The sequence below is a fragment of the Acipenser ruthenus genome, chromosome 34 (genome assembly GCF_902713425.1).
Source record: "Acipenser ruthenus chromosome 34, fAciRut3.2 maternal haplotype, whole genome shotgun sequence".
Classification (NCBI taxonomy): Eukaryota; Metazoa; Chordata; class Actinopteri; order Acipenseriformes; family Acipenseridae; genus Acipenser; species Acipenser ruthenus.
This window is the reverse complement of record NC_081222.1, coordinates 11,266,585-11,294,419: the sequence shown is the minus strand read 5'-3', so window position 1 is coordinate 11,294,419 and position 27,835 is coordinate 11,266,585. Positions and strand designations below refer to the sequence as shown.

At 38.1% G+C, this 27,835-nt stretch overlaps 2 protein-coding genes across 4 annotated transcripts in view; one reads left to right on the top strand and one right to left on the bottom strand.

Moving 5' to 3' along the window:
* Window positions 1–20,653, top strand: part of LOC117402147 (palmdelphin-like) — a 38,117-nt gene extending 17,464 nt beyond the window's left edge. For 2 of the 3 annotated variants that reach the window (XM_059006827.1, XM_034003011.3), the window contains exons 4-9: window positions 3,084–3,202; window positions 12,930–13,035; window positions 14,955–14,979; window positions 15,071–15,136; window positions 16,655–16,777; window positions 17,604–20,653. In XM_059006827.1, the coding sequence (XP_058862810.1) occupies window positions 3,084–3,202; window positions 12,930–13,035; window positions 14,955–14,979; window positions 15,071–15,136; window positions 16,655–16,777; window positions 17,604–18,922 (1,758 nt within the window). In that variant the 3' untranslated portion in view covers window positions 18,923–20,653. The remainder of the gene's footprint in view (window positions 1–3,083; window positions 3,203–12,929; window positions 13,036–14,954; window positions 14,980–15,070; window positions 15,137–16,654; window positions 16,778–17,603) is intronic. The other variant, XM_034003012.3, reaches the window with a different exon arrangement.
* A 3,891-nt stretch (window positions 20,654–24,544) lies between these two features.
* On the bottom strand, window positions 24,545–27,184 carry LOC131705084 (type-1 angiotensin II receptor B-like). The gene is made up of 2 exons (XM_059007288.1): window positions 26,919–27,184; window positions 24,545–25,816 (listed from the first exon to the last, which is right to left on the bottom strand). The coding sequence occupies exon 2, from the start codon at window positions 25,777–25,779 to the stop codon at window positions 24,718–24,720; it is 1,062 nt and encodes a 353-aa protein (XP_058863271.1). The 5' UTR covers window positions 25,780–25,816; window positions 26,919–27,184; the 3' UTR covers window positions 24,545–24,717.
* Window positions 27,185–27,835: the final 651 nt, after the last annotated feature.

Genomic DNA, 27,835 nt, shown 5'->3' with positions numbered 1-27,835 from the left:
AACAGTGACTGTGGTGTAGTGTTGCTCCGGGTAGTGCTGGCCCAAGGCGACAGCTCCGGAGACGTGTTAGCCATCCAGTGAATTCACAAAAACAAAAAGACAATTACTGACAATGACAAAACAAACAAAACACTCACAAACTCTTTTCAGTTTTTAAAGGGGTTTCTCCCGGTCCTTTCAAAAAAATTAAAATTATGCAATATTAAAATATATTTATTTTTTACAATTGAAATAAAGCATAATATAATGTAGCCTCTCTAGGCCAGTTTTCTTGAATTTTGTTTATATAGCACATTCTACCACAAAAGCTATCAAAGTGCCATTATTATCACTTAGAAAAATAACACTAAAATGACACAGTGTGTCTGGTACCAAAAAATGCTTTTTTTTTTTTTATTCTACAGAGAAGCTGATGGTCAAAAAAGTCCAAGACTTAAAACAAACAAAAAACATTTAACAAAGGCATACTAAGTCCTAGTAATACCTCTGTACAAGCATGTGCACAAGATACTGCAGATATAGAGCATCTGTATCTGACTTCAAATACCTGTCCAGGAAAATCTTTTGCTGATATATTTGCAAGGCGAGACCATTGTTGTGGTGTCTCCTTGTGGTTAGCAGCCATATTATGCAATAATACGTGTCAATGAGTAGTAACAAATATTATGCAGGAAATTACACAGGCGTGTAATTGCGTAATTCCCTGGGGTGTATTGAGAGGGCAGAAAATGGAAGGTAAGTAGTCGGGGCCTGTGCTGTGGGGGGATCAGTAATAGATTGGGTCAGGGTGCTTTAGGCAAGCGAAACCACTGCAAGGGTTTAATACATATTAATGCATGAAGCCCCCCAGTTATAAATAGGCTAAATTACCAGCTAGCTTCCAGTACTAGCCTGGAGACATCATTTTATTACCATTACTGTTTGTCACAGTTTTTTTTACTTTCATTATCCACAAGTGCACTGATGCATTCAATGTAGTCTTAGCATGGAGTCGTCTAACGTGGCAAATCAATATGCGCTCTCAAATGATCGTGCTCATAGATCTATTCATATAGTCAGCAGTTGTGTTCTGGGTAAGTTTGTTATAAAAACATCTGTAGCTCCAGCCTGTTTCGTTCCTCCACCATTATAAAGCCATTATGAAAATAGTATAAAGGCGTATGGGAGTTGCAACCAAAAAACAAACACCCAAACCAGTAAACATACAAAATCAGTATATGCAATGTACATGCAGCTTGCACATCAGAACAGCAATGCTTTGTCTTTACGATGAATATCTATCTAAAGATCAAGATATTTAGTGAACGAGAGGTTTGAATGGGCAGTAGAAAAATAGGCAACCTTGGGATACAGCTACACTTGTGAAATGGCTTTCTAATTAAAAACTTTATTTGAAGAGAAGATGATTATCTGTTCAGTCGTATCAAGATAATTAGTACCAAGCGGTCTAACAGGAGTAAAATGGGCAACAAATGTCCCACAAGCCATCACCACAACCAGTCCAGGTTTTAAATCCATGGTAGGTCATGTTTTGCGCATATCGTCATTGTAAATTCTTTACTTGCATGGGGAAGGGAGGGATAGTTATAGGGTGTAAAGTGTAACCTACACAGTAAAAGTGGTAGTTTTACTGTAGTCTTAATGGAAGTGAGGGGGGAGAAATTGGAAACCCCAGTCAGTTATGCATTCATCTGTACTGGTACTTGTTGAGTAGTGTACTGTATATCTAAGATGCAGAAAATAACTGATAAAACCACACTGTAGAATGTTTTGGCTTTCTGTCTTCCTCTGATAACCAGACAGATAAAGATCAAAGCTAATAGCAGTTGTTTTTTGAAGCCTATGTTGTTGAAAAGATGAGGCGTGATTGATGCGTGCACACACACACACTGGTAACTGAAAATGTAGGTCCTGTGAAAACTCTTGAAAGTAAAGAGTTTTGAAATGGTACAGGGAAAGCTTTGGGGTACAAGTTGAGGATTTCTTGTTAGTCAAACCATTTGAACACCACTTTAAGCAATAATGCAAATTATACTGGTTCGCTGTAACCCCTCCCTACCTATTATTTTCACCCATATCCAAATTCTTTTCAAACTTTTATTACACTCAAAGAAATAACCTGCAAAGACAGTTTCTCCCAGTATAGTTTTCAATAAATAAACCCAAAACAGAAAACAATATCCTCAAATCAGCAAACTATTTTACTTTGCCGAGTAGAAAAAAATAGGAAAACCTACCTACGAACCCAGCTTTAGAAAAGTGAGTCAGGTTACATCAAATCAACAGTTTTTTTTAAGGGCGTTTTTATCACTAAGTAAAAGCATATTAAGTTGGGCTGCTACTGCAAATATATCCCAAATTCCATATATCTGGAAAACTGCTCATTACATTTTGATGAATCTTTGTTACATTATTTAGCATACGTTATGGGGTGTCATATTGTGGGGATGTATCTGGCTGTATATCACACATTTTTTCATGTATCAGTCATTTTAATATAATTGACCATGATACTAACACCTCCTTTGCTTACCAAACAACATCTAGGACTTAAACCCCACTTGCCCAATTTTCATGAAACTATATATTCACATTTCTTATTATGTACTGTTCTGTACATTAGGGCTGTACATAGAGTATTCGGATCAAGCTCTCCACAGGTGAGGGTCATTGGTGTTGATTGGGCTAATTTACCAATCCAGGTGAAACAAACAAGTGAACAAACAGCTGCTTAGGTTTGTGTGGATCGCTGTTCTCCACAGTCTAAGAAAAGCAGCAAGCATCACAAACCCAAGCAGCTGTTTCTTCACGTGTTTCACTTAGAATGGTAAATTAGCCCGATCGACACCAGTGACCCTCACCTCCTTGTCAAGACCTGATTTATGTGGAGAGCTAATTCTGAATAATCGAGTAATCGGCTCATGCAGCACCACTGTACGTATTGTTGCTGAATGTAATGTTTATCATATGGACAGCTCTAATTTTGAATGTACGTGGTGGGGGATGTTACTGACATGCTTTTTAAAGCTGTACACAGATGGGCTGTCCTGAATCCAAGTGTTCTGTGTGCTCTTGTCTTGCAGAGGAAGTCCTTGCGAGACCAGTGGTTGATGGAGGGATCCGCAGCTCCATTGGACTCTTCCGTCCCCAAGTCTCCTCTGTGGGGCTCCCAGGCACAGCAACTTGAGGAGCGGATCAACAAGTAAGCACAGCCCCTTCCCATGAACAGCTTCTATTATCAGAGACCCGCATAAGTCCAATTCATTTCATTATAGTACTGTTCAAATGTGTAGCTTATTCCTGGATTTTACACTGGACCATCTCACAAAACGTACACCAGCTATCTGTAGTGATATCATTACACAAATGCATTTCTATGTGTGATAAGCATATGGTCTTGGATGCAGGATTATTTTTGAAAGCAGTTGATGTGAAAGATCGCAAATCTATTAGAAACCCACCTACAAGGCTTCAATAGGGTCTTTAATCAATTCCACTAACACAACTTACCAGGCTGCTGTAAATGAATGCACGTGTGTAAACAGCTTGGCCCCCATGCCTTGAGTTTGCACTCATCTTCCACCACAGGGGGGCCTATACTCAGAAACAAACACACGGGCTTATATAGGAAACCAAAGAGTTAACTGTATCGACCAGTGCACCTGTTAGCGCGATTCTACCGTGATGTCAGAGTTGCACATACTCTTTTTATTTATATATACAGTGGTTTGCAGAAGTATTCACCCCCTACCAGTAATGTCACATTTTGTTAAATTACAAATAATTTATGCACAGTTTTTCAAACAAACTTTTTTTATTCAAAGCTGTAGTGGTTAAACTGAATACTGTTATATGAGGAGGAGGTTAAATGTCAGCAAATCTTGCAAAGAAAATGTATTCATCCCCTTAAGTCAGTACTTGGTAGAAGCACCTTTTGCAGCAATTACTGCTTCGAGTCTTTTTGGATAGGTCTCTACTAACTCTGTACAGTAGGATGTTGACATTTTTGCCCGTTCTTCACGAAAAATTGCTCCAGTTCTGATAAGTTTTTTGGGGATCGTCTATGGACTGCAAGTCTCGCCATAAATTTGATTGGATTCAAGTCAGGACTTTGACTGGGCCACTCAAGAACATTAATTCTCTTCTTGTTTGACCACTCCAGTGTGGCTTTGGCTTTGTGCTTCGGGTCCTGCTGAAATGTGAATTTCCTCCCCAGTTTTAGAGACTCAAACAGGTTTTCCTCAAGGATTCACCTGTACTTTGCACCATCCATTCTCCCCTCTATCCTGTCAAGCTTCCCAGTCCCTGCTGAAAAGAAGCATCCCCATAACATGATGCTGCCACCACCTTGCTTGACAGTTGGGATGGTGTTGACTGGGTGATGTGCAGTGTTAGGCTTGCGCCAGACATAATGCTTGTAATTTAGATTGAAAAGCTCAATTTTTGTCTCGTCTGACCACAAAACCTTTTTCTACATGTCTGCAGTATCATCTACATGCTTTTTTGCAAACCCAATATGTGCTTTAAGATGAGGCTTTTTGAGTAATGGCTTCTTTCTTGCCACCCGTCCATACAGGCCAACTTTGTGTAGGGACAGGCTTATTGTTGGTGTGTGAACACTGACTCCCATCTCAGACACAGAACTTTGCAGATCTCTCAAGGTCATTGTTGGCTTAAGAGTGACATCCTGAACCAGTTTCCTGCTTGCCCGGCTGCTCAGTGTGGGAGGGTGACCTGATCTGGGTAGTGTCTGGATGGTATGATGCATCTTCCACTTCTTAATGATGGATTTCACTGTGCTGAGAGGGATAATCAGCGCCTTTGAAATGTTCTTGTACCCTTCTCCTGCTCTATGCCTCTCTACCACTTTATCCCAGACTTGTTTCGAAAGCTCCTTGGTCTTCATGGTTGCTTTGTTGGTTACTATGTGAGTTGTAGCTTGAAATTCTGTAAATACCTGAGGGAAATTATCTACAAGTTAAACCACTTTGAGTACACACAGGCTGAAACCATTTCACTAATTTTGTGACCTTTCAAACAAATCATTTGCACCTGAGCTGATTTAGGGCTGCAGTAGCAAAGGGGTTGAATACTTATGCAACTGAGATTAATCTGTTTTTTCTCTGTAAATCTTATTTATTTATATTCTATATGCATTTATTTAACTTTATCAAAGTGGAGTAGTTTGTACAAAATGTAAAAACTTTGCAGGGGGGTGAATACTTCTGCAAACCAATATATATATATATATATATATAAATAATATATTATATGCTAAGAGCACACTCTTAAGAACATAAGAAAATTTACAAACGAGAGGAGGCCATTCGGCCCGTCTGCTTGTTTGGTCGTTAGTAGCTTGCTTATTGATCACAGAATCTCATCAAGCAGCTTCTTGAAGGATCCCAGGGTGTCAGCTTCAACAACATTACTGGGGAGTTGGTTCCAGACCCTCACAATTCTCTGTGCAAAAAAGTGCCTCCTATTTTCTGTTCTGAATGCTCCTCGATCTAATCTCCACTTGTGACCCCTGGTCCTTGTTTCTTTTTTCAGTTCGAAAAAGCCCCTTGGCTTGACATTGTCAATAACTTTTAGAATTTTGAATGTTTGAATCAGATAGCCGCGTAGTCTTATTTTGTTCAAGACTGCATAGATTCAATTCTTTTAGCCTGTCTGCATATGACATGCCTTTTAAACCTGGGATAATTCTGGTCGCTCTTCTTTGCACTGAACACAGTATTCTAGTGCTAATGCGTTGTAAAGTTTTAACATTACTTCTCTTGATTTAAATTCGACACTTTTCACTATATATCCGAGCATCTTGTTGGCCTTTTTTTATAGCATCCCCACATTGTCTAGATGACGACATTTCTGAGTCAACATAAACTCCTAGGTCTTTTTCATAGATTCCTTCTTCAATATCATTATCTCCCATATGGTATTTATAATGCACATTTTTATTGCCTGCATGCAGTACTTTAAACTTTTCTCTATTAAATGTAATTTGCCATGTGTCTGCCCAGTTCTGAATGCTGTCTAGATCATTTTGGATGACCTTTACTGCTGCATCAGTGTTTGCCACTCCTCCTATTTTTGTGTCGTCTGCAAATTTAACAAGTTTGCTTACTATACCAGAATCTAAATCATGTAGATTAGGAATAGCAGAGGACCAAATACTGATCCCTGTGGTACTCCACTGGTTTCCTCGCTCCATTTTGAGGTTTGTCCTCTAATCAGTACTTTCTGTTTTCTACATGTTAACCACTCCCTAATTGCAAATATATTAAATGATTACTTTTCACAAGTTTTTCCACCTGTTCCAATCCAGTTTTAAATAACTTTAGCATAACAGGCAGCTCTTAAAATAAACACATCCCCTGGGCCAGATGAGATCCTCCCAATAGTTTTTCCCTGTCCCTGCCTACCTGAACCCAGCTATTTAGACCCTCTTCTATCTCCCTGGTGGCTTTCTGTCTGTTAGGGGTGCAGACTTCCAGGAATTGTGGGTGTGCCAGCTCCTCAAGCTCCTGTTGCTCTCTCATTTCGTGCAGCTCCATTTCTAGCATACTTACTAGTTTAAGCAAGCCCTGGAACATGCAGCACTTTACACACACTTGGTTTAGCTCTGCTGGTTATTTATTTATTTTTTTTGTTTAATTTAGTTTGGTTTCTGCAGCTGTCAACCTGCTTTCAAACTGCTTCTAACTGCTGTGCCTTTTTCAACGATGTCCTTCTCACACTATGTCGCTCCCACAGTCGCTGTAAGAACTGCCTGACTTTTGTTTGTATTCTGTTGTGCTGTAGCTCCGACTTTGTCTCAGAACGGCGCCAAATGTGAATCAGCTGCTCTAAGTTCAGCTTGTTATCAGAAAAAAAAAAAACACTCAGCGGAGTTTTTTAAGGAGGACAGAGATGTTTTAAACTCCTGTAAGTGGTTTTGTTCATGCACTGAGCGTGCTATATGTCCAGACAACTTTTTAATAATCAAGAAAATCACACAGACTCATTTAATTTGAAGTTTTAACGAATCAGAGAAGTAGTAGTGCTCTTTCGGTTTATTAAGTACTTTAAAAATTGGATTGATTGGTTGCGCAGACCACCGTAAATCCCAGATCCAGTGCCTTTACAGGTTTAACAGCATTAGTACTTCAATACAGTAGTACAAATATGGTTATTATATGCATAGCCTTCAGGCTGTAAATGCAAAAAGCTAGAGTTACCCACAGCTACATACTAAAACATTAAATATACCACTCTCTTAAGACTAAAACATAATTTCTATACCTTCTAGCAATGCATCCAATATAAACAAGATATAAATTCAAATATACGCTTACCTTCCAGTATATGGAAGTGTAGTGTTGGGTATATTGAAAAATAAGAACTGTCTTCAAAAGGCAGAAATTTGAATACAACCAAACAGCAATCCGTTTTTCAGAGACCCTCAGAGCATGGACCACGTCCGCTTGCAAGATCAAGTTCAATGGTATCGAATGGGGTCTTGCTCTGGGCTTATATAGGATTTTCCCTCCATTGAATACATCAGGAGTCCCAATTAAATCTGATCATCAATCTGCCTTGACAGTTCTTATCTTTGAGTTAATGATATATTCTAGAAGGCTCCAGTCAACTATTTTTAAAACTAATTGAAGTTATATAAAAACATTCAATATTAATTGGATATAACTCCAAAATATTGGAACATGATCTCATGGGTCTCATTTTCAACCCCTCCTTTCTCTAAAAAGTCAAGTGAACTAAAGTTCACAGGATTCTTTCTACAATACAAGTTTATATGTAAAAGAGATGCTGTTTTATATATTACATCAACTTTTTGTGTGATTATATTAACCTGGGTCTACAATATATTCCCTCTGAGCAGCATATTATATTACCTTTTCAGTATGTTGTCAATGGGCCAGTTTAACTTCATATACAAATGTGTTAACAGGATATTTAATAGGAGTTGGGGGGGGGTTGCCATGTGCTTTTGTCATGAAGTCATTTAAGCTTTCAATGGAAGGTCCAGTTATTTTCATCTAAATTCAGGCTACTGTTAACATATTAGAATGCGCTATTCATATAGTGACTGAACTCAGAGTCTGACCTCTTTCTTTGTTCACACAAAATCCAGTTGACTTACTTGCCAAGGCTAGTGTTTTAATTAATATGAAAGTCATTTTTTGGCTCACAAACATCATCCCAATTAAAGTTGCTACCTTTCTGATAAGAACTAATACTGTAGATTTTTCTGATTTAAATGAAATGCTCGCTTCGGCTACCATGTTTTCATTAATTTCTATAATATAATGAAGAGAATGGCCATTACTCCATATACCCCCTTATTCTGGTACCAAAAGGTATTTCATTCGTTAATATTAAGGAGATTGCTCATTATAGAAAGGACCTCGGCTTTTAAATCGCTGACCACCAAAAAATTCCTGCTTCATTGGCCAAAACCAATTAGTCATCTCCAACACTGCTTTCACTTCAGGCAGGTAAGGACGAGGTCACAAATGTACTTGTTTTCCTTCAGTTGGTTCACTGTGTATTTGAAGTTACAGTTTATACTATTTTATCTTCCTACAACAGTTCCTCCTGTTTTTTATTGCAGTAAAACCTTTATATAAACTAAACATTTATATTATTTAGTTTAATTGACATTGTAATGTCTAAAAGACTTATTGTTTCGTTGAAGTCAGAAACGGAACTCATTTTTAAATTCATTAAATTAAATGAAATGCTCTCTCCTGCTTTTACAGTCTATTTGTATTACAATAGAGCCTTAAACAAGCAAAAACACTCGTCACTGTAGTTTTAAATATTATGTTTCTTATTAGATCAAAATACTTAAAACATTATTTCTCTTCAGAGAGTTTTGTCACTATTAGATCAGAATACTCTTTTTTTTATATTTAAAACCTCTATGCTTGGTAACAACACAATCAAATATAATCAAATAGGTATTTTTAGTTTCAAATATCATTCTGTCTAAAAAGGGTTACTTTTTTGTTTTTGTTAATTTGCAATACCTAGCCTCTGCGTTTTAGTTCTTTAAAAATTATGGCTCAATTTTCAAGCTAATTAAATGAGGTGCTTGCTTCTGCTAAGGTTACAGGCTTCTGCACAAACATCTCTTAAATAAGGGAGAGCCTAGCTCATTTCAAAGGTGTTTTTTGGTCAAGCCAGTGCACTCTCTTTACACAGATTTACACAGACTCTAAATACTTATATAATACACAATCCTACAATATTCCCTTAAACCAATACAAAGTATATTTAACATCATCTCAGCTGTGTCTTAAAGTTGTTTACAACATTGTAAATGTCAAGCAGAACAACTCTTCTGTTATAATACACTTTTAATATGTTCGTTCAGCAGTTCAACTTTAAATGATTTTATAACATGTATTTCAGATACTTCAGTAAAGCAATCTATTTTATAAATTGTCATTTTATTTTACTCCATTGATATACAGAGAAGGCAAGAGGTTCATTTTTAATTAGGCACCTACTTGGCAGCAAATGCAACCTTGAATATTAAAACTTAGGACTGCTCATAAATTTACTTAATGTTATTATGTTAGGTTTCTTATTTATTTAAATACTTTTGTTTTTTCTTACTATAATCAAACCTAGTTTGATTGTTTCTGGGATATTAACTGTTCCATAGAGTTTGTCATTCTGCTTTCGCTGGATCAGAATGTTTTAAGGCTCTGAGTCTAATTAAATAAATAATATGCTTTTGTCTGAGAAGGTCAGCCTGACCTTTTGATACCAGGAGCCAGGGTTTCCCCAGGGTTCTAGATTTTTGTAGTCACTAGTGACTAATCCTTTCTAAAAACATATTCAGTAGTCACTACTGGCACACAGCTCAAGTCTTAAAGGGTGTTAAGAATCCTGTTTTTATTTTATACCTTAAATCACTGTATTGACCAAAACAATTATTTAATTTAAACCATTTTAATAATGCTCTACAGTTTAAATAAATTGGTAATGTACAGCTGTAAAGTTTTAGAACATTAAAATTCAAGAACCAGATTTATTTCCCCTGAAAAGCTACATACAGACACAGAATGCATTATGAATTATTTATACCATGTATGTCTTTTTACAATAATAATAAAAAAAAAAAACAGTTTTAGAATATTATATACAACCCATGGAAACAGAGTTTTCCAATAAGGCTGAAACTTTGCTGATTGTTTTCTTTTTTGTTATCTGACACGTGTGAGCTTAGTTTGTTCTTTTTTGTCTGGTGTTCCGAATCCAAGTCTTCATCTTCTACAACTTGTTGTTCTGTTTGTTCTGTTTCACTCTTGCTGAAAAAACGAGTGGATTTTCTTCTGCGACATTTTACAGTATTGGCTAACAGTTTTGTTTTTTTAATTCGCGCGCACAAGTTTACCGCAATCATGTATTTATATTGATGATAAAGTTATAGAAAAGAAGGCAAAGTTCACTATCCACGGATCTCTACAGCTGGCCTCAATACGAAAACATATTACTGGTATTTTTTACTGATGACTAAAACGTACAGTACTGATGCTAATTAAAAAAGAATAATAAAACGCTTACCTAGTATCGGTGTCATAGATGTCCCTGCTTGTTACCACACAAATCACTGATAATGGCAGGGAAATTGGAGAGAGCTTCAGTCGCAAGACATTTCTGGCGTTTTTAATCTTTGATGGCATTTCGCCTTGATCGCCATTTGCTAGTAATGTACTAGTATTGAGCAAACAATCCACATTTTTTCACTGGAGTGAAAGCTAAAACTACTCTCACACCAGATTTAACGGCTTGTCAAACTAGACCGCATGACAATACTTTGGTTTCGATTGGCCATACATTCTGTATTTTGAAATGTAGTACTTAAGTTACAATAAACTGTAATCGGGTCATTGAAAAGAATAAAATATCGACTTGCAGGCATGAACGCACACAGGAAATAAAATGTCTTTTTTTTGTAATTCAGATAGACTGCAGTAACCGCCCAACTGTTTATATTACATTTAAACAACAGGGCTTATTTAAAATGTACATATTTAATATGTAAATTAGCCGTGTGTGCGCTGAACGTCAGTTTGGTGTTAGCGGTTAAACGTTGTTTACATGACAAAAGTTTGCAATAGATTGGCAAGTGGTACTAAATAAAATGCGTTGTCTGCTATTTCAGAATTTTTCTCGAGTACCCCAGTTTGAAAACTGCTAGAAGAAACCACATTACCAACAGATACAGTTTAATAGTAGTAGTATTTAAATGCCGTTGTCCTCACTGGTAAATTCTTCCAGCTTCCCCTTTTATTTTGACAATTTCCATATAAAAAATGACATTTTTCATTCTTAGCCACCAAGTAAATATTTTGGACAGTTTTCAAAACAATTGTTGCTTTATTTTTACACGTTGGTGTTGTTGATAATATGATAAACGAGTATATCTGCTTCAGGTTAAACGATGGCCCGTGTTACACAGAACACTACAAATAAAATGTCAAATATACACTACGTATTTTGTTGGTTTTGTGGATTTGCTATGTTTTTAACTTATTTTAATACTGCACATAATGATATGGTTTCGAAAATGCTACTTCCCAAAACCATGCTGCACGTGAACTGTATTACATAATAATTTCGTTTATTCCGATTCCAGTGGTGTTTTCTCAGATATATTGTAGGCATATATACAGTGCCGTATAAAACCACATACACTGTATATATATATATATATATATATATATATATATATATATATATATATATATATATATATATATATATATAATTTTATCATGCTCGTTATAGGCCTACTGGCGAAATGGTCAAGAGTCAGTTGGTGCTTAACACATACGGAATAATTTTGGCCCTGAATTTTAGCGTTTTTGGTCATAGAAAAGACACATTTCACATATTTTATAACGTTACCATAGGCTGTTTTTTTTTTCTTAGTTAATGATGCGTTTTCGTTTCACAAATCTTCTGCACACAGTATTTTTAAGCACAACTATAATAACCTATATTTCAACAGTCACTGCCGAAGCGGATTACTTATTCTTCCAGAAGTAATGGTCGGGTGTAACAGGGATACAAGGTTAAATTTGCGCAACATGAAACTGAGGCGCTGATTGGCTGACTGCGTTTACGTCGCCTACCACGGGATGAGAACGTTGCAGAGTCAATGAATCGATGAGGCCGAGGCGGATCTGATCAGCTGCAGTGACGCTATGGTTTAGCGATCCCTTCTTTTGAAGAAAGAGACGTTGTGTGTGACTTTAACAAAAGGGATTTTTTAATAGTACAAACAGAAACGATCGTCACTAGTGACGATTCCACATTTTCAAAAAACATTCGCAAATTACGAGAGTGACGAGCGACAGCGAAACCCCTGCCAGGAGCTCTCTTTTTCAGACCTTATATACATAGACTTATTCAAAAGGATGACAAATAAAGGATCCTACAACATTACTATTAGCAATGTAATTCATTCTATAGCATCCAATCCATATCTAATAAGTCAGCTTGTTCACAGCAAGATTCGAATTCTCCTCCTGGCTCAGCTCGAAGTGGTTCTGTGAACACCACAGCAGGCCTGTGCATCCAGCGTTTTACATCACAGATGTGGGCAACCAGGGCCTTTACTTGATACCTGCAAAAACTTGAATCTTGTTAGCTGGGCTCCCATCTCTACATTCTCATTCCCATCATCAGTGGGCAAACACATTTTAACTGAATCTGGGTCCATCAAAGAACCGCACACCCTTGCAACTGAGGCCTTCCATGCAAAAGGATCTAATGACTTATAGCACAAAAGGGACGTGCCAGAACCATCTGTAAAACAAAAATATATCAGTAACTTCTGAAAAGAAGAAACTGTTGAAGCTTATTTGTGTCTGATCTTTGTAAACATATTTAAACCCCTCTGCTCACAGGCTTCAGACAGAACAGAGTCGTCTGGCAGAAGAGGAATCCCACATTGGCAAACAGGAAGGTGCTGAAACACTGAACCATGCTGGGAAAGACGCAGAGAAGATCCAGGTATGACATGTTGGATTGGTTTGGTTTGCCAGTTTTGATAGAAATCCTTGAATAACTTTCCATATATGTTGTGTAAGTGTAAATGCTTGCCATCCTTAAACACTCAAATCATCTACTCTCCAAAGGCTTAGCATTATCATTTTATAAAAACGGGTGAGCAATTTTTTCAATAGGCTCATCCAGTTGATATTACGGGAAACATGTGCTCATTAACACCAGCGACAGAGCACGCCCCCAGCGTGAGCTGTCAAACTGAAAGGAATTCCACAACAAGCAACACAGAACCTTAGAACTCTGGCAGGGAAAAAATACTGCATGGGGTAGTGTCACAAAGATGGCTCGGGTGGTGTGTGTGGGTGACATCAGACCAGGGAAATGAAACAATAACACAGGTAGTACGGGGCAACACGGCACAACGACAAGGGCACATTGGACAAAGCAAAATAAACACAAACAATAATAATCTTTCTACAAAACGAGTACTTTTTGGATCTCTCACTGCTAGCATTCGCTCTCAACTCCTCTAAACTCTCTCCTCCTCAATGAGCAGGAGTGGGTCTTTTATATTCTGTACCTTATTAACAGCCACAATCCCACAAGCTTTATCGGGATGGGAATTTAACCCCATACACGTCAACTACATATTACAAGACCGGCTTTTCGTCAGTCTCAACTAATAAATAATGTCAGACGGCTTTCGTCTGTCCGCATACAAATACAATATAATATAATAATAATACAAATGAAAACAGTCATACATAAAATAAATATACACAAGGAGTGGGCACCCCATCACAGGTAGTAATAAGTTCTCTGTATAATACATACTGACACCTGATTCTCATTCAAGTTAACTACTGTAGCTGGTATAATGTCCTCATAGTGTTTGTGATTCAGTTGGCTACTGTTAAACTGTGAAGTCATTCATGGTACTGTTCTAGAATACAGGTCTACATGGAAGGGTTTTACAATTCAAGATGACTTCCCCCATCAAGTTCTCATTCTCCTGTCATGGGATTTCTATGCTGTTCTCTCAGTTATTGAACAAATCAGAATAGCCATTCTCCCTCCAATTTTATATTTCATAAATAATAATACATTAATGGTGTTGTCTAACAAAACAAAGTAAAACATATGGTTTGAGAATATTATAAAAAGTGTAATGTGCAGACATGTGGTTTGTGATGCTTCTAAAAGTTGACCTTTTACCTTGACCTTGTTGTTGTTCTCTTGTATTGGACTCCATGGCGTTTTATTACAGTTCATAATCAATTATTTCCTTGGGGTGAAAAAAACATGTTATGGCTCTGTGGTGGCCTCTTGTGTTCAACAGAGGAAGTACAAGCCAAGCCATTCCCAATGCATGTTCTGTATTTCCAGGACTTTCCAGTATTTTAAGGGAATTTTCCAAATACTTGGCCTCAATTTTGAATTCTAAAGGGATTTTCCTTCAGCTGTCAAGATTGGCTTCCTACAATATAAAAATATGCAGCTCCAGCATTAACCATTGTGTGAGGAAGGAACTTTTTTTTTTCTCCTTTTTTAGCATTGCTTTACAGAAAGTGTCACACTTTTTTAACACAAGTAAGAATTTTTACAGTAAAATCTTTCTGGACTATGTATTAAACTGTCAGCCAGAAAACAGAAAAGGTAGTGGTATATGTGTTGTATGTGATCTTTGTTACTGTACAGTGAATGTAAATGTTTGAAAAATATATAAATTCCTGCAAAAGGACAATTACAAAGAGCTCCCTTTCCAATCTGAATTGCACATAACCATATTAGTGAAATCTCAAGCAAGCACTGTATATATTTCCTTTATCACTGTCTATTTTCAATTTTGTATTAAATAATAGACATTGTGTTATCAATTGTATTGTGTGATCTGTAATTCAAGTAACCTCTTTTTTTATATACAGCTTGTCCTCTTAGACGCAAATGAAGGTAAGCATCTACTGTTTCACTGTCAGGTATGGGGGGGGGGCATTTTCACTGTCTCTTTACGTGTTCTTATGGGCTGTCTTTATTATTACAGAAGCTCAGAAGCACAGTAACGAGAAAAAAGAAAATGGTGCTAAAACTGGACACAGCACCACAGCAAGTGTGTTGATCAATGTCTTTCCTGTTTGAATATAAAGTGTTCTGTTTACATTTATACTTTTAGGATAATTAGTGTTTTTTAAACCACCACCTCCCCCTTTCATTTCCACAATTCAGGTGTCTGGTTTTTGGATTCAGTTACCAACAAATTGGTCTATAAAAAAAAAAAAGAAGTTTTACAATTGAACCATTTTGACATTTTACACAAGAACATGCAATGTGCTTTTAAAACCCCCCTGAGTCTGTAGAGAGGGTGCATTCAGTACTGGATCCCTCCTGTTTAAAATGCCTCCCCTGAGTCTGTAGAGAGAGTACATTCAGAACTGGATCCCTCCTGTTTAAAATGCCTCCCCTGAGTCTGTAGAGAGTGTGCATTCAGTACTGGATCCCTCCTGTTTAAAATGCCTCCCCTGAGTCTGTAGAGAGGGTGCATTCAGTACTGGATCCCTCCTGTTTAAAATGCCTCCCCTGAGTCTGTAGAGAGAGTGCATTCAGTACTGGATCCCTCCTGTTTAAAATGCCTCCCCTGAGTCTGTAGAGAGGGTGCATTCAGTACTGGATCCCTCCTGTTTAAAATGCCTCCCCCGAGTCTGTAGAGAGAGTGCATTCAGTACTGGATCGCTCCTGTTTAAAATGCCTCCCCTGGGAGGTGCCTGATAGCAGTCTGATTTATGTTACAGGCAGGCCCTACAGGAGAACCCTGTGGATGTTTTTTAGTTTCTACAATCTCCCTCATTCCTTCCCCAGCATAATTCACAAGCCAGAGGGCTCACACATGTCATACAATTGCTTGGCAGCTTCCCTCTAGCTTAATCATGCAAGATTCAAAACTGCTGTATTCAGGATTGTTGATAAACGGTCAGAGCAACTACTGTGCAGGGACCAAAAGGCTCCAGATCAGGAATCTGACTTTAATATTAATGATCTGAAAAAGCAGGTTATACCACTCCTGTGGTAATTTTGACATGCACTGCAAGTACTTTGTACTGCTAAGCACACTGCGATCGTTTAAAAAAAAAAAAAAAAAAAGACATTTACAAAACATTGATATTCCCTAAATACCTAGTATTTTAAGATGGAACTAAACTTTGATGTACATTTTGGCTAAGATGAGGATGTTTTAATTTCAGGAAGGAATTTAGAAAAAAAATGTTTATAAAATGCACCTCTACATCCAGCTGACCTATCAGAAGGGGATGCTTTGTAAAAAGTAACAGATTACCAGGCAGTACCTTCATAGCTACAGTATTCTTACTGGTATCTTATTTATAGAAAGTAAACCTTTGTGGCATAAACAAGATATAAGATATGTCATGAAAACCCATGCCATGCGGCATTAATGTCACTGCTGCTGACACGTCCGCCCATGACACAAATACTACGTCATGGTTTTTCATGACATATCCTCTGTATAGCTAAGGCCCAATGGGGGCCTGTTTTGCACTGTAGAATTGTAGCTACATTTGCAGCAGGTATTGAGTGTTTTAATGTCTCTTTCCTCCCTTTCTCTGTAATTGAGAATTTACAGCATCGCAGATCACTGCTCCTGTACTCGCTGCACCCCCCAAACCAGCTGTGAGGTTACGAAGAGCGCCCCCTACTGATGAGGCAGCCATGGCGATCGGAGAGGGGGACAGGACAGGTAGGAGGATTCTCTTGATGCAGCTCAGTACCACGATTTGAAGCACAGTCCAGGAGGGGACGGATCAGTAAGATCCTCTAGACATGCTGTTATTAGTGCACTTATTTTCAGAGCTCTCATTTACCACGGTGATGAAACTTGCTCTAAAGCGGGATACACCATCAGCACTGCATCAGAGTAACATCTAAACCTAGCAAGGGCACTCTGTACTAGAGGTAGCGCCGAGTAGTATACTAATCTAGTGGAATAGAAAAGTGCAGCTGTAATCAGTTAACATATAAAGAACATTTACAACATCATTAGATTTCACATCCCCATCGGAACGTAGTAGCAGCAGCTACACTTGTGTAGAACTCGCACTCGGAATGTCCGTGACAAGGCATTCTAAATATTTAAATATAACAGGTTCTACATGAACAGATCAAGTGTGACCAGGTTTTTGTCTTTTTTATTTAGATTTAATGACAATATGTTTAAGTGTTCAGTGACTACCTCTAATCAAGTTGAGAGTGGACTCTCTTACACTCTTTGTATGACAGACTGACTTCGCTCACAGGCATGACAAAGCAAAGAGTGTGTGAGAAATACACTCTCGACTTGATTGGAGACAACCACCGGCAACACTTATAAACATGCAGTGAATGGTTCACAAATAGAGCGCCAGACATTATCAGACACATGATTTATGACTTATTGTTAGTGTCCACTAGTCAAGCTATTTAAATATTTTTTACCTCAACTATTCAGCTCAGATTAGTAGTCGTTCTACCCCTGCTGTGTACAAACTTTTATTAACTTGACAGTCTTTCCCATTGCATTATTCCAGCCATGTTCGCTATGCAGATCAGCGTGGAGAAAAACTTGAAGACTGGAGACGCCACTGTTCTGTCCACAGTCCTTCAGGATGTCCATGAGTTTGAGGCCAAAGGACATAAAGTATTTGACGATGGCACCAAGAGCATCTTCGCTGTGGGAGCTGGCGCTGAGAAAGAGCTTGGCCCGGAGGAGGTGGACAGACTCCTAAACCAGACAGCATGGAAGAAGTCTGAACACGAAGGAGAGCCTCCACATAACGACACAAAAGACCTGAACATGGCGAGCCACAATGGTGGCAAGGAAATAACAATGAACCACAATCTGGAAGAAAACTCTGAGCTGGCTTCTGAAAAAGGGGTGAACGAGGAAGGCAAAGTAGATCTAGAGGCAGGAGCGGAGGACGCCCATGCCGTCATCCTTAACCACAATCCTCCAGAATCGCTTCAAGAAGACCAACCCAAGACCAATGGTTTGGTCAACGGTTTTGAAAAGCTGGGAGATGAAATAGTGAAACATGAAGAAAAAGAAGAAGAAGAAGAAGAACCAGTGATCTGGGAAAATGGACAGACCCAGAAATCAGAAGGAGACATAGAAGAAACCAAAGCCTCTAAACCTGCGGATCTAGACAGCCTGATGGAAAACCCGGTCAGCCTCACCTTCCTCGGGTTTTCCGATGCAAAGTCTGAGGAGGAATCGAAGGAGGTTATAGGAGAAGTGATGCGTGCGGAACGTGTCATTATCACAGAGGAAGGAGAGGAAATACCCATAGAGACTAAAGAAGAACCGACTGAACCTCCAGAGCCCTCTGGTGCAGATCTAGACGTGGAAAAAACCGCTGAAACAATCCCAAATCTCTGTCTTCGGGAACAGGCCATTGAGACAGAGGTTGCGCCGAACACTGTCAGCCTAATAGGAGTCCTTGATGAACCTGCAGCAGAAGATTCCAAAGAAGTTTATAAAGAAGTGGATCTTGCAGACATCACCTTCGAGCCAGCTACGGATCTCCTGACTCCAGAAACGGAATCTTCTTTAATCCCGACTGCGCAGGAACAGGCAGCGGAAACCCCAGAGAAACCCGAAATTCAGCCCTTGCTGAAAGAAGCAGCAGCAGGGTCCAAGACCCCTCCCAAGCCTTCTGAACAGGAGCCCTTGCTGGCTCCGACAGTCCAGCCTCCTCCCGTGGCAGCAGCCAGAAGAGAGCCCCCGTCTTCAGCCATCAAGGGTGCCGAGTCTGCCCCTACCCCCAGCAGGGACATGGAGAGCAGAGCAGAAGCACTCGAGCCCTCCCGGCCCAAACAGCAAGCCTGCCAGTGCTGCTCCCTCATGTGACTGCCCCCCATCCCAACACCCTTATCCAGGGCTTGAAACTCACACCAGCCCACTTTCAAAACTCAATTAAGCACATTATTTAAATGAGTTTGATAGCTGCATCAACAGCTCCTATTAAGTAAGTATTAAATCAAACTGGTTGCGAGTGTCATGCCCTGGGTAGCTCAGCATCTTTACAACCACCTCACCAGGAAAAGCACCCAGGTGGGGTTAGGATTCTACTTGTTGAGTAGGATCATTAGGCTCATTTCACAAAGCTGCCATTTCCAGACAGTAACCTGATTCGAAATATGCTGAGATTTGACTTGTTTTAATCTTTTTTTAATGTTCCTTTGACAGTCATTGTATTTTTCCACGTCCGATACAAAAGCTGTCTGTTAGGAGAGGGCTGTGTTGAGGAAACTGATCATTACTTCAAAGTATTTAAGAATATTTTGGTTAGCTCTGAATTACATATTTGAAGTACAGCACAATCAAATGTGTGTTAAAGACCCATATGGAAGGTCTGTAGGAATTAATCTAATGAATCCCTGTTCATCCCCTACACTGTGTAAAGTACTGATAGTGTATATATAAATCCCATGTTAAATCTAGATATCTATCTTTAAAGTTTGATTGTAATACATGTGGGGCATTTTAACACACATTCTCCCTTGTATTATTTACTGTTGAGAGTTAAGTCCTGATCACATCTGGCTTTTAATTCAGATTTGTTATAGTGAGGGTAGTAGGAATATATGCATTAAAAAACTTGTTCAATGTCCTCTCCTTTATATTGAATCAGACCTTGAGTTTCAATTTTTATATTTGCCTTTTAAGTGTTATCTTCTCCTGCAATCTTGTCTTGTGTATTATTATTATTATTTTATTTTTTCTGGCCAAAAACGAGCTGAAACCATTTTTCAGAGACGTCCAATCAAAAAAACAAATTTATAATCTGGTCACCAGTGAATATCTTCCCTGTGTTGGTTTGCAGATGAATTTTGAGAAACCTAAGTAAATACTTTATTTCTTGTTTTTAGAAATGCTAAAATAAACTTAATAAATTCAACGACAAACGTTCCGACTAGAAAGTTTTTCTCAATGAATGACTTCTGGTCGAAAGCTTTGTCACTGAATGAATTCAGTTTCTTGTATTTCTAAATGTAGCTCTATGCAGTGTTGAATGGGGAGAAACTATTGCAATCTTTGCTTCCTTGGGTGGTCTGTTTTCTCATTGTATTTCTTTAAATAAACTTTTTTGGATATCTGTATGTCGGGGTTCTGTACCAACAGACAGCAAGAGTTTGTCAATACATTTGATCAGCAAAAAGTAATTGGATTTTATGCATACAATTAAAAAAAAAAAAAAAGTGAATATGCTAGAAAATGTACAGTTCTGAGAAGCCTACATTAAATTCACTTTTACAAAAATGCAACTTGGAAATAAAAAGGTTTTAGCAAATATGATTTTTGTTTTTTAAACATTTTGATTTATATGTTCATTTAAGGAAGCAAAAATGCAAAAAAAAAACAAAAACAGTTGCATGACATACTATACATAACAAGCACATTTTTTGTTTGAGTTTAAATGTGTATGTATTTGAATGTGTGTAAAATGAACTGGGAAGGATGGGGTTGGGGGTGTAACCTTGTATAGAATGTAGTAGCAATTTTCAGAACACAACTGTATGCAAATGAAAAAAATACTTTGATTTTTATTATTAAAGTTGGAGATGTTAATTATTAATACATCAGTGTACAGTATTTTCTTTGTTCTAATTCAGACCTTTGTTGGCAACAATTTGTATTTAACTGTCCTCTCGTTCCCTAAGCAAGTATCAGCCTGGGCCTCACTTAGAGGGGCGACCCAGTCTAGTATTTGGGGCCAGTGTTTGGAAAAAGAAAGTGTTTTTGTACACCAATAATTTCACATAATTGTGTTGCCCTTTTAAAGGTTTAACATCTATTTAAAACTTCAACGGTACAATAATTAAGAAAGCAGTAAAACTGGCTGCTGAGTCTATTAACACTTAAAACATTTTCATTCATGAAATTCACAAAACTTGATATGAAATCCTCTAGGACAAACCTATCATCTTAAATGAGAATACACTCGCAGCATTTAGCTATATACTATGTATGTGTGTGTGTGTAGAGAGAGAGAGAGAGAGAGAAACAAAGCCTTATGGCTGAAAGTTATTTTTCACCCTACACACACACCAGAGTCAGACAGAATTTTTGCAGTTTATAGCACTTTTTATTATTTACACAAACGAAAACAAAATATTAAAATCAAACCTAACTCCACTTTGGATTACTAACTGAACTTTCCCCGTCCCTCACTACAGCTGGACGCTAAGCCGTTTGCTAGCAAAACAAAACAAACCCTTTCACACACAATCACAGTACCTTCCTGCTTTAATCGGTCTCTTCAGAAGCTGGCTTGTCGTCTGTCTGTCTGTCAGCCAGTCTGTCTGTGGCTGCTACTCCATCAGCCCTGACTGCAGGGCTCCTCATGCTCTTGTGCAGGGCTTAAATGGCCACAGGTGCTTTCCATTTCCTCTGCAGTCCTGTGGCTTTCTGGGAATTGTAGTCCTGTAACCTCTCTCGGACTACAGTTTTTCTCCTTCAGCACCTACTCTGCCACTATATATATATATATATATATATATATAGTTGCAGACAAATATTGGCACACTACACTTAATATAAGATCATTCAAAAAAACATGTTAAATACAGGCATTTAGTGAACATTAGCCTCTAAACTGCTGGTAGTATAAACAAAACAAAACAAAACAAAAAAAGCACAAGTCATTTCAAGCATTTGTTCATGGTAATAGTATTGGTACCTTTACATTCAAAATCTGTAAAATTTAATAGACCTCATTTTGAAATATGGTCATTGATTGAAAACAATTACACAGTAACTGAGCTGCATTGTAAAGTCAATTGCCAGAAGAAAGTTTTGGAAACACAGCAGATGATGGTAGAACCATCTGTCCATGCTGAAAGATGGGCCCAGATTTCAGCAACAAGATGAAACGTGCTGGTTAAGAATTATCAAAAACATCTGAACACCGTAATAAAAGCAGAAAACACAAAAATAATTCAGCAGGGGTGCCAGTACTTCTGTCATGAACAAATACTTTAAACGAAATAAGTTAGTTTTTTGATAGATTATTTGTTAAACTATCAAAAACTGTTTTGCATTTTGTTTATTAAAAAGTGGTGAGGGGATGGAATGGGTTACCTAGTCATGTTGCTGAAGGAGACTCTTCTTCACACAGAGGGTGGTGAGGGGATGGAATGGGTTACCTAGTCATGTTGCTGAAGGAGACTCTTCTTCACACAGAGGGTGGTGAGGGGATGGAATGGGTTACCTAGTCATGTTGCTGAAGGAGTCTCTTCTTCACAGAGAGAGTGGGGAGGGGATGGGATGGGTTACCTAGTCATGTTGTTGATGCTGAATCACTTGGAGCCTTTAAGACCCGACTTGACAGAGTTTACAATGGGTAGTTTTCAGTTCGATGCTGTGAAAGACATTCAGAGAAATAATGAAATTTCATAGTAAAATAGTATTTCTATAGATAGATCAGAATACACAATTATAGTAATGTGCAATTGCTAGAGCCATTACTTTCATTTGGTGAAATCATTTTTAAACTCAGGAATTCATGACCTCTGTATTTGTTATCCAATGCTGCCACCCTGTGGCGATGATGCAGAACTGCAGAGTCAAGGTAAAACCAAAACAAATGTTTTTGTTGAGTGCTTACTCTATGATATGATTTTGGTATTTGTTTAGTCGCTGCATGTAATGTTAACTTTGCTCGCAATGTGCTGCTGTCTCCTGTATCTCTATTTGCTGCTTCTTGCTGTACCCATGGCTTGTTTTGTACCTTTTCTGTTGTATTTCGGGGTGGGGTGTTACATGACCCATCGGAACTAAACAAATGGTACATGGTCTTCAAAAACCAAGCCTTTCCAAAGAAGTGAGATGGTGCAGTGGGATAATTCTCTAGCATTCTGTGCTGTTCTCCTTGGAAGACTGGGTTCAAATCTAGCTGTTTTATTTTGAAAGAATTGGATCATTTCCTTTATAGAACTACAACTTTATTAGTACAGTGTTTATAAGCTGCAGTGTTTTAATGTAGAATTTTGCGTGGTTTATACATTACATAAATTGTAACAGATTGGGTAATTTCATGCTTTGTCATTACAATTAATTTGATTGTTTTCAGGGTTCCTTAACAAGATCATGTGACACTCCCAGTTTCAAGACAGTCATGCCTTGGAGTTTGGCTCTGCTTTTTCCCTGCAAACCAAGATTCTGAATGGATTTGGTTCTGGAAGAGGTCTTGGATATTGATGGGAGATTGCCTGGTGGAAAAGGGAAGCGTGAGTGAACTGGGGGTTTCATTTATGAACTTGAATTATTATTAGTTTATTTAGCAGACGCCTTTATCCAAGGCGACTTACAGAAACTAGGGTGTGTGAACTATGCATCAGCTGCAGAGTCACTTACAACTACATCTACTGATCTACAGGCATTAATGCTTCAAGAATATGCAGAACTTGATACAGATATGAAGGAAACACCTGTGTTTGTGGAATTTAAGTGTGAAATCGCTCAGTTTGGAAAAGGTTCTCATTTCATTGACTTGTCTGATATATTTGAACAAATTGTTGCATTAGAAACAAATGAACAAACGAATCGTAGTAAGCCGGTGGAGATGATAAATGCTTCAATTAGTGAATTGAAAGTGTTTAAATCCCAATTGAAAGAATGGGGGGGGGGGGGGGGACTAATGCACAAGGATTTTTGGAGTTGGAAAGAGAAATTGCAAAATGTTTTCTATAGTATGAAAGTAAATGGGATGGAAAGTTTATAAGGATTAAACAGTTAAGTGAAGCAAGGTGCTAATCAAGGGGTAGAGCAGGGTGTGAATGGGTTCATTTTAAAGATATGCTTTTCGAAGCTTTTTAGTCTGTGAATTACAAAGAGGAATTGTCAGATAGATTGAGAGACCGTGTTCAACAGACACGTGAAAGTTTTAGAGACTTTGCCTATCAAGTGCAAGAGTTATGTCTTAAAGTTGATCTTAAAATATCAGAGAAAGAGATTGTTTCTTGTATTTTGAAAAGTGCTTCACAGTTATGTTATAAAGTGTAACACTATTGATTTGGAGAGGCTGGGGGATTGGTCAGCGCAGGCTGGCTGTACACAGAGACTCGCGTTGAGGGAGAAGTCTAGTGAACATTCAGATTTTCAAGGTTTGCATACAAAAAAAGAAATGTACAAAATGCTTAAAATATCGCCTTCCAGGGAAATGTGCTGCTGTTATGAAGTTAACAAGCTCCCACAGAATGAGGTAACTGATCATTATCTGAGTTCTGTTTATAACTAGGTGCCAAATTTGTGTCCAATGATAAATGTTTAAGCTAGATGTGTGTAACTTTATAAATGGAAATCTTACTAACATAGCCATTGGTATTGTGTGCACTCATTTGCAGACAGCACATTAGTTTCCCCACAAGACAAGTGGGAAGAGAAACACAGGCACCAATAAGGTATCACACTCATGTAAAGTTCTTTATGCTGAAGCAGAGGCATTTTAATCAATGTTTACAAACGACATCGGAGCCAACTCAGTACTGAAAGCAAGAGAAAAGAGGCAGATCTTAACCAGGCAGCAGTGGCAGCGTTCACTAGAGTTGCATAGTGAAAGAGCAGCGTGGCTGAACGGGCAGAGTCCGAGCGTCTAGTTACTACGCAGTCCCTCGTAGATCAAGATTTTTTGTGAAAAGCGATCAGTTCAGTGGAGGTGGCTGCTGGTGATGGGAAGCACGTGGACAGCAGCCACAACTGACAGCTCTGTTTTTCAGCTTCAAACAGCACGGGAAGCCATGATTAAGTCGATACATCACAGGATCTATGCAAGCATTCAGGATAGAAAGGAAATTCACTAATTCATTGCAGCTATTGGTTACTTGTGTAAGAATACACACGTTTTTGCAAGTTCTAAACATCTGATAAATGCTAGAAGTCAGTGTATTCATCACCTGTGCAGGGAACCAGCAGATTAGATAAACAGCAATCACAGATGATATGAGTTTCATTGTTTTCTCTTTGTTCCCTGGTGCTCGCTTTCTCTTATAGAACTGCTGTAGAGTTTTACATATCTGGATATAAGACACAACAATGATAATCAGAGGAACAAGTACATTAAATAAAATAAAAACTAAACTGGAGAAGATAAATAAAGATAAGCCGGACTCTAAGTTATACAACATACCACAGTAATAGTCTTTTCCTCTGTGCGTTTTGTACTGGACATTTGATAAGACAGCGAGAGGTGTGACTGATGCTATGATCCAGAGAAACACAGAGAAGATACATGCATTCTTTACCGTGCAAAGATGGCAAAACCTAATTGGAAACACAATTGCAAAAAAGCGTTCTAAACTTATTGCACAAATAAATGTTGTGTTTGCTGTGGTTCCAAGCACCATGCTGAATAATGTAATCTGACACATCAGCTTGCCCATGGTCCAGCTGTAGTTCAAATTCAAATACACCGCGTATGGTACAAAAGAAAATAAGGTTATCATGTCTGCTAGGACTAAATTGATTATCACAACACCAGAAGATTTCCAGGATGTTATGTTTTTCAGAAAAACGGTTACTTCAAAGATATTGGCTAGCAGGCCAAAACAGCAAAGGATGAAGTAAATTATGGGCATAGCTTGTGGAAATAAATAGAAGAGCAAGGGGCAGTCTTTTTCAGTAGTGGTTGGCAGCTGCACAATGTTCTCCACTGTGCAGTTTTCACTTGCATTGTTCACTCCGACCGATCTGCTGAGCAGCTGCATTCTACTGCCAGAGGAAATCTTCAGTGTAAAGAAATGACTGAAATAAAAAAAATGAAACGTGCTTTAAAGAAAATCACTTGTTAGTGTCATTTAAAAAAAAAAAAAAAAAAATTCTGAAATGCGACCCAACTCTATGCATCTCTCTCTCTGTTTTCTCTCACAAGCACACACACTGTTCAGTTACAGTATTAAGAGATAGTTGTTTGTAATTTAAGTCAGTCTGTAGATATGTTTTAAAGTGTATTGGTAGAAAATATTTTTTACTCCAAACACCCATAAAAATTAATTCTAGTGCTTCTCTACAAAGAAGGCAGCTGTGATAAAGGAATAGCTCTGTGATATGCTTGACCTGTCTTTAAAAAAACATGAGCTTAATCGGAGAGTCGAGACGTCATTTTACTTTCATAGAGCTGTAAGTCAGGCTGTACTGGGATGCAGCTGGATTGCATGAGCTAAAGAGTCTGAAGTCCTTTGCTCAATAGACTACAAGGAGGCAGAGTCTGAGCTGTAGCTGTGGCCAAACATTTGACATCACCTAGAACTTTAGGATTGATGCAATTTAATAATAATAATAATAATAATAATAATAATAATAATAATAATAATAATATGAACATGTTTTAGATCTTTTATTTAACATCGTGTAATCAAATAAACTACCAAATAATATCGCAAAAAGTCTACCGGAAGCCGTAACAGTAGTCCAGTATTTCATGTTAGATTTTAGACAAAGAGAAGGAGATGTGATCCCTTTTATTGGACTAACTAAACAATAATTAAATCCCAAGCTTTCAAAACCTCAAAGGTCTCTTCAGGTGAAAGTAGGAAAGAGAGATTGAAGTTTTTTCAAGCTTGTGATTTGATTATTGTTCAGTTAGTCCAATAAAAGGGATCGCATCTCCTTCTCTTTGTTCATGTCTGGACTGATACAGCTCCCATTTCATCTATCAACGACTATGTTAGATTTTGAAATGTCATTTATTTCATTTGACTTTATTAAGCAAAATTAGTCAATTCTATAGAGGGATGCATGTCCATAGCTGTGGGTGGCCATAACCACTGTCCCTTGCCTCACATTAGCACTAAATACACAAGGACCAGAAACACAATTAGAAAAACACATGGAATGGAATGCCTACCTGTTAAGGGTTCCTGTTTGCTTGTTACATTTAGGTATAAGCTGGTTAGAAGCTGAAATCGGTTAATCCACAGCCCTCTTCTGATCTGTACAGGATCCGAGAGTAAAGCAGGGCTTCTCAAACTTTGATAGCAGGTCTCCCTTGGGTGTAAAACAAATGTGATAATTAAAAGATGCTGCACAAGAAACACACTGACCATTATAGAAGTGTCCCATAGAAAAAGCCTAGCAAAGTGTAATAAAGCACAGTGAAAGCATAGGTAAGCACTGTAAAGAATAGCAAGACATGGTAAGGCATATTAATAAACATGGCAATCCAGGGTACGCTATAGTAAAAGCATGATAAAACTGCAAAAATACTGTAATAAACTCTTATAAGGAGTTCCAGCCTCGCTCGCTACAAACCTGTAAGGTTATCTCCGCACCAGCCTGCAACACGATCCGAGTTCAAAGTAACTGGGGTCTTGTTCTGAACATCTGTCGCTGTTTTGAGTTGCAGAAACCGATACTGACCAAAAAACAGGCTGAAAGCAAACGGGTCGATTTTTCTTTCTTTCTTTTTTTTTTTTTTTTTTTTTAATTCTCTGCCCTGCTTGTCTTGAGAGAAATGGCACAGACTGCAGTCTTCTGCAATACAGCCCCCATTGGAAGGCAGTGCTCGACAAGAGGCAGACTTGCATATTGCCTATAATTTATAGGTACAACTAAAGGGTATGGTTTGCAGCTTGCCCTCTGCAGCCATCTCTCTTGGGTTCTTGTTAAGCATTTGCCCTTTCCATCACTTGTGTAATTGGGCAATTATAGCTGCATTTTCCAGTCTTGTTTGTTCAGAAAGGTCACTAAAAAGGACCAAAAGGCTAAGAGCAGTCATCGTTCAAGCATGAACTAATACCTTATAATTAGAAAAAATTATATCTC

Bases quoted from the DNA above. Each gene is read 5' to 3' on its own strand.
- LOC131705084 (XM_059007288.1), bottom strand. From the start codon at position 25,779: ATGCAGCTGCTCAGCAGATCGGTCGGAGTGAACAATGCAAGTGAAAAC.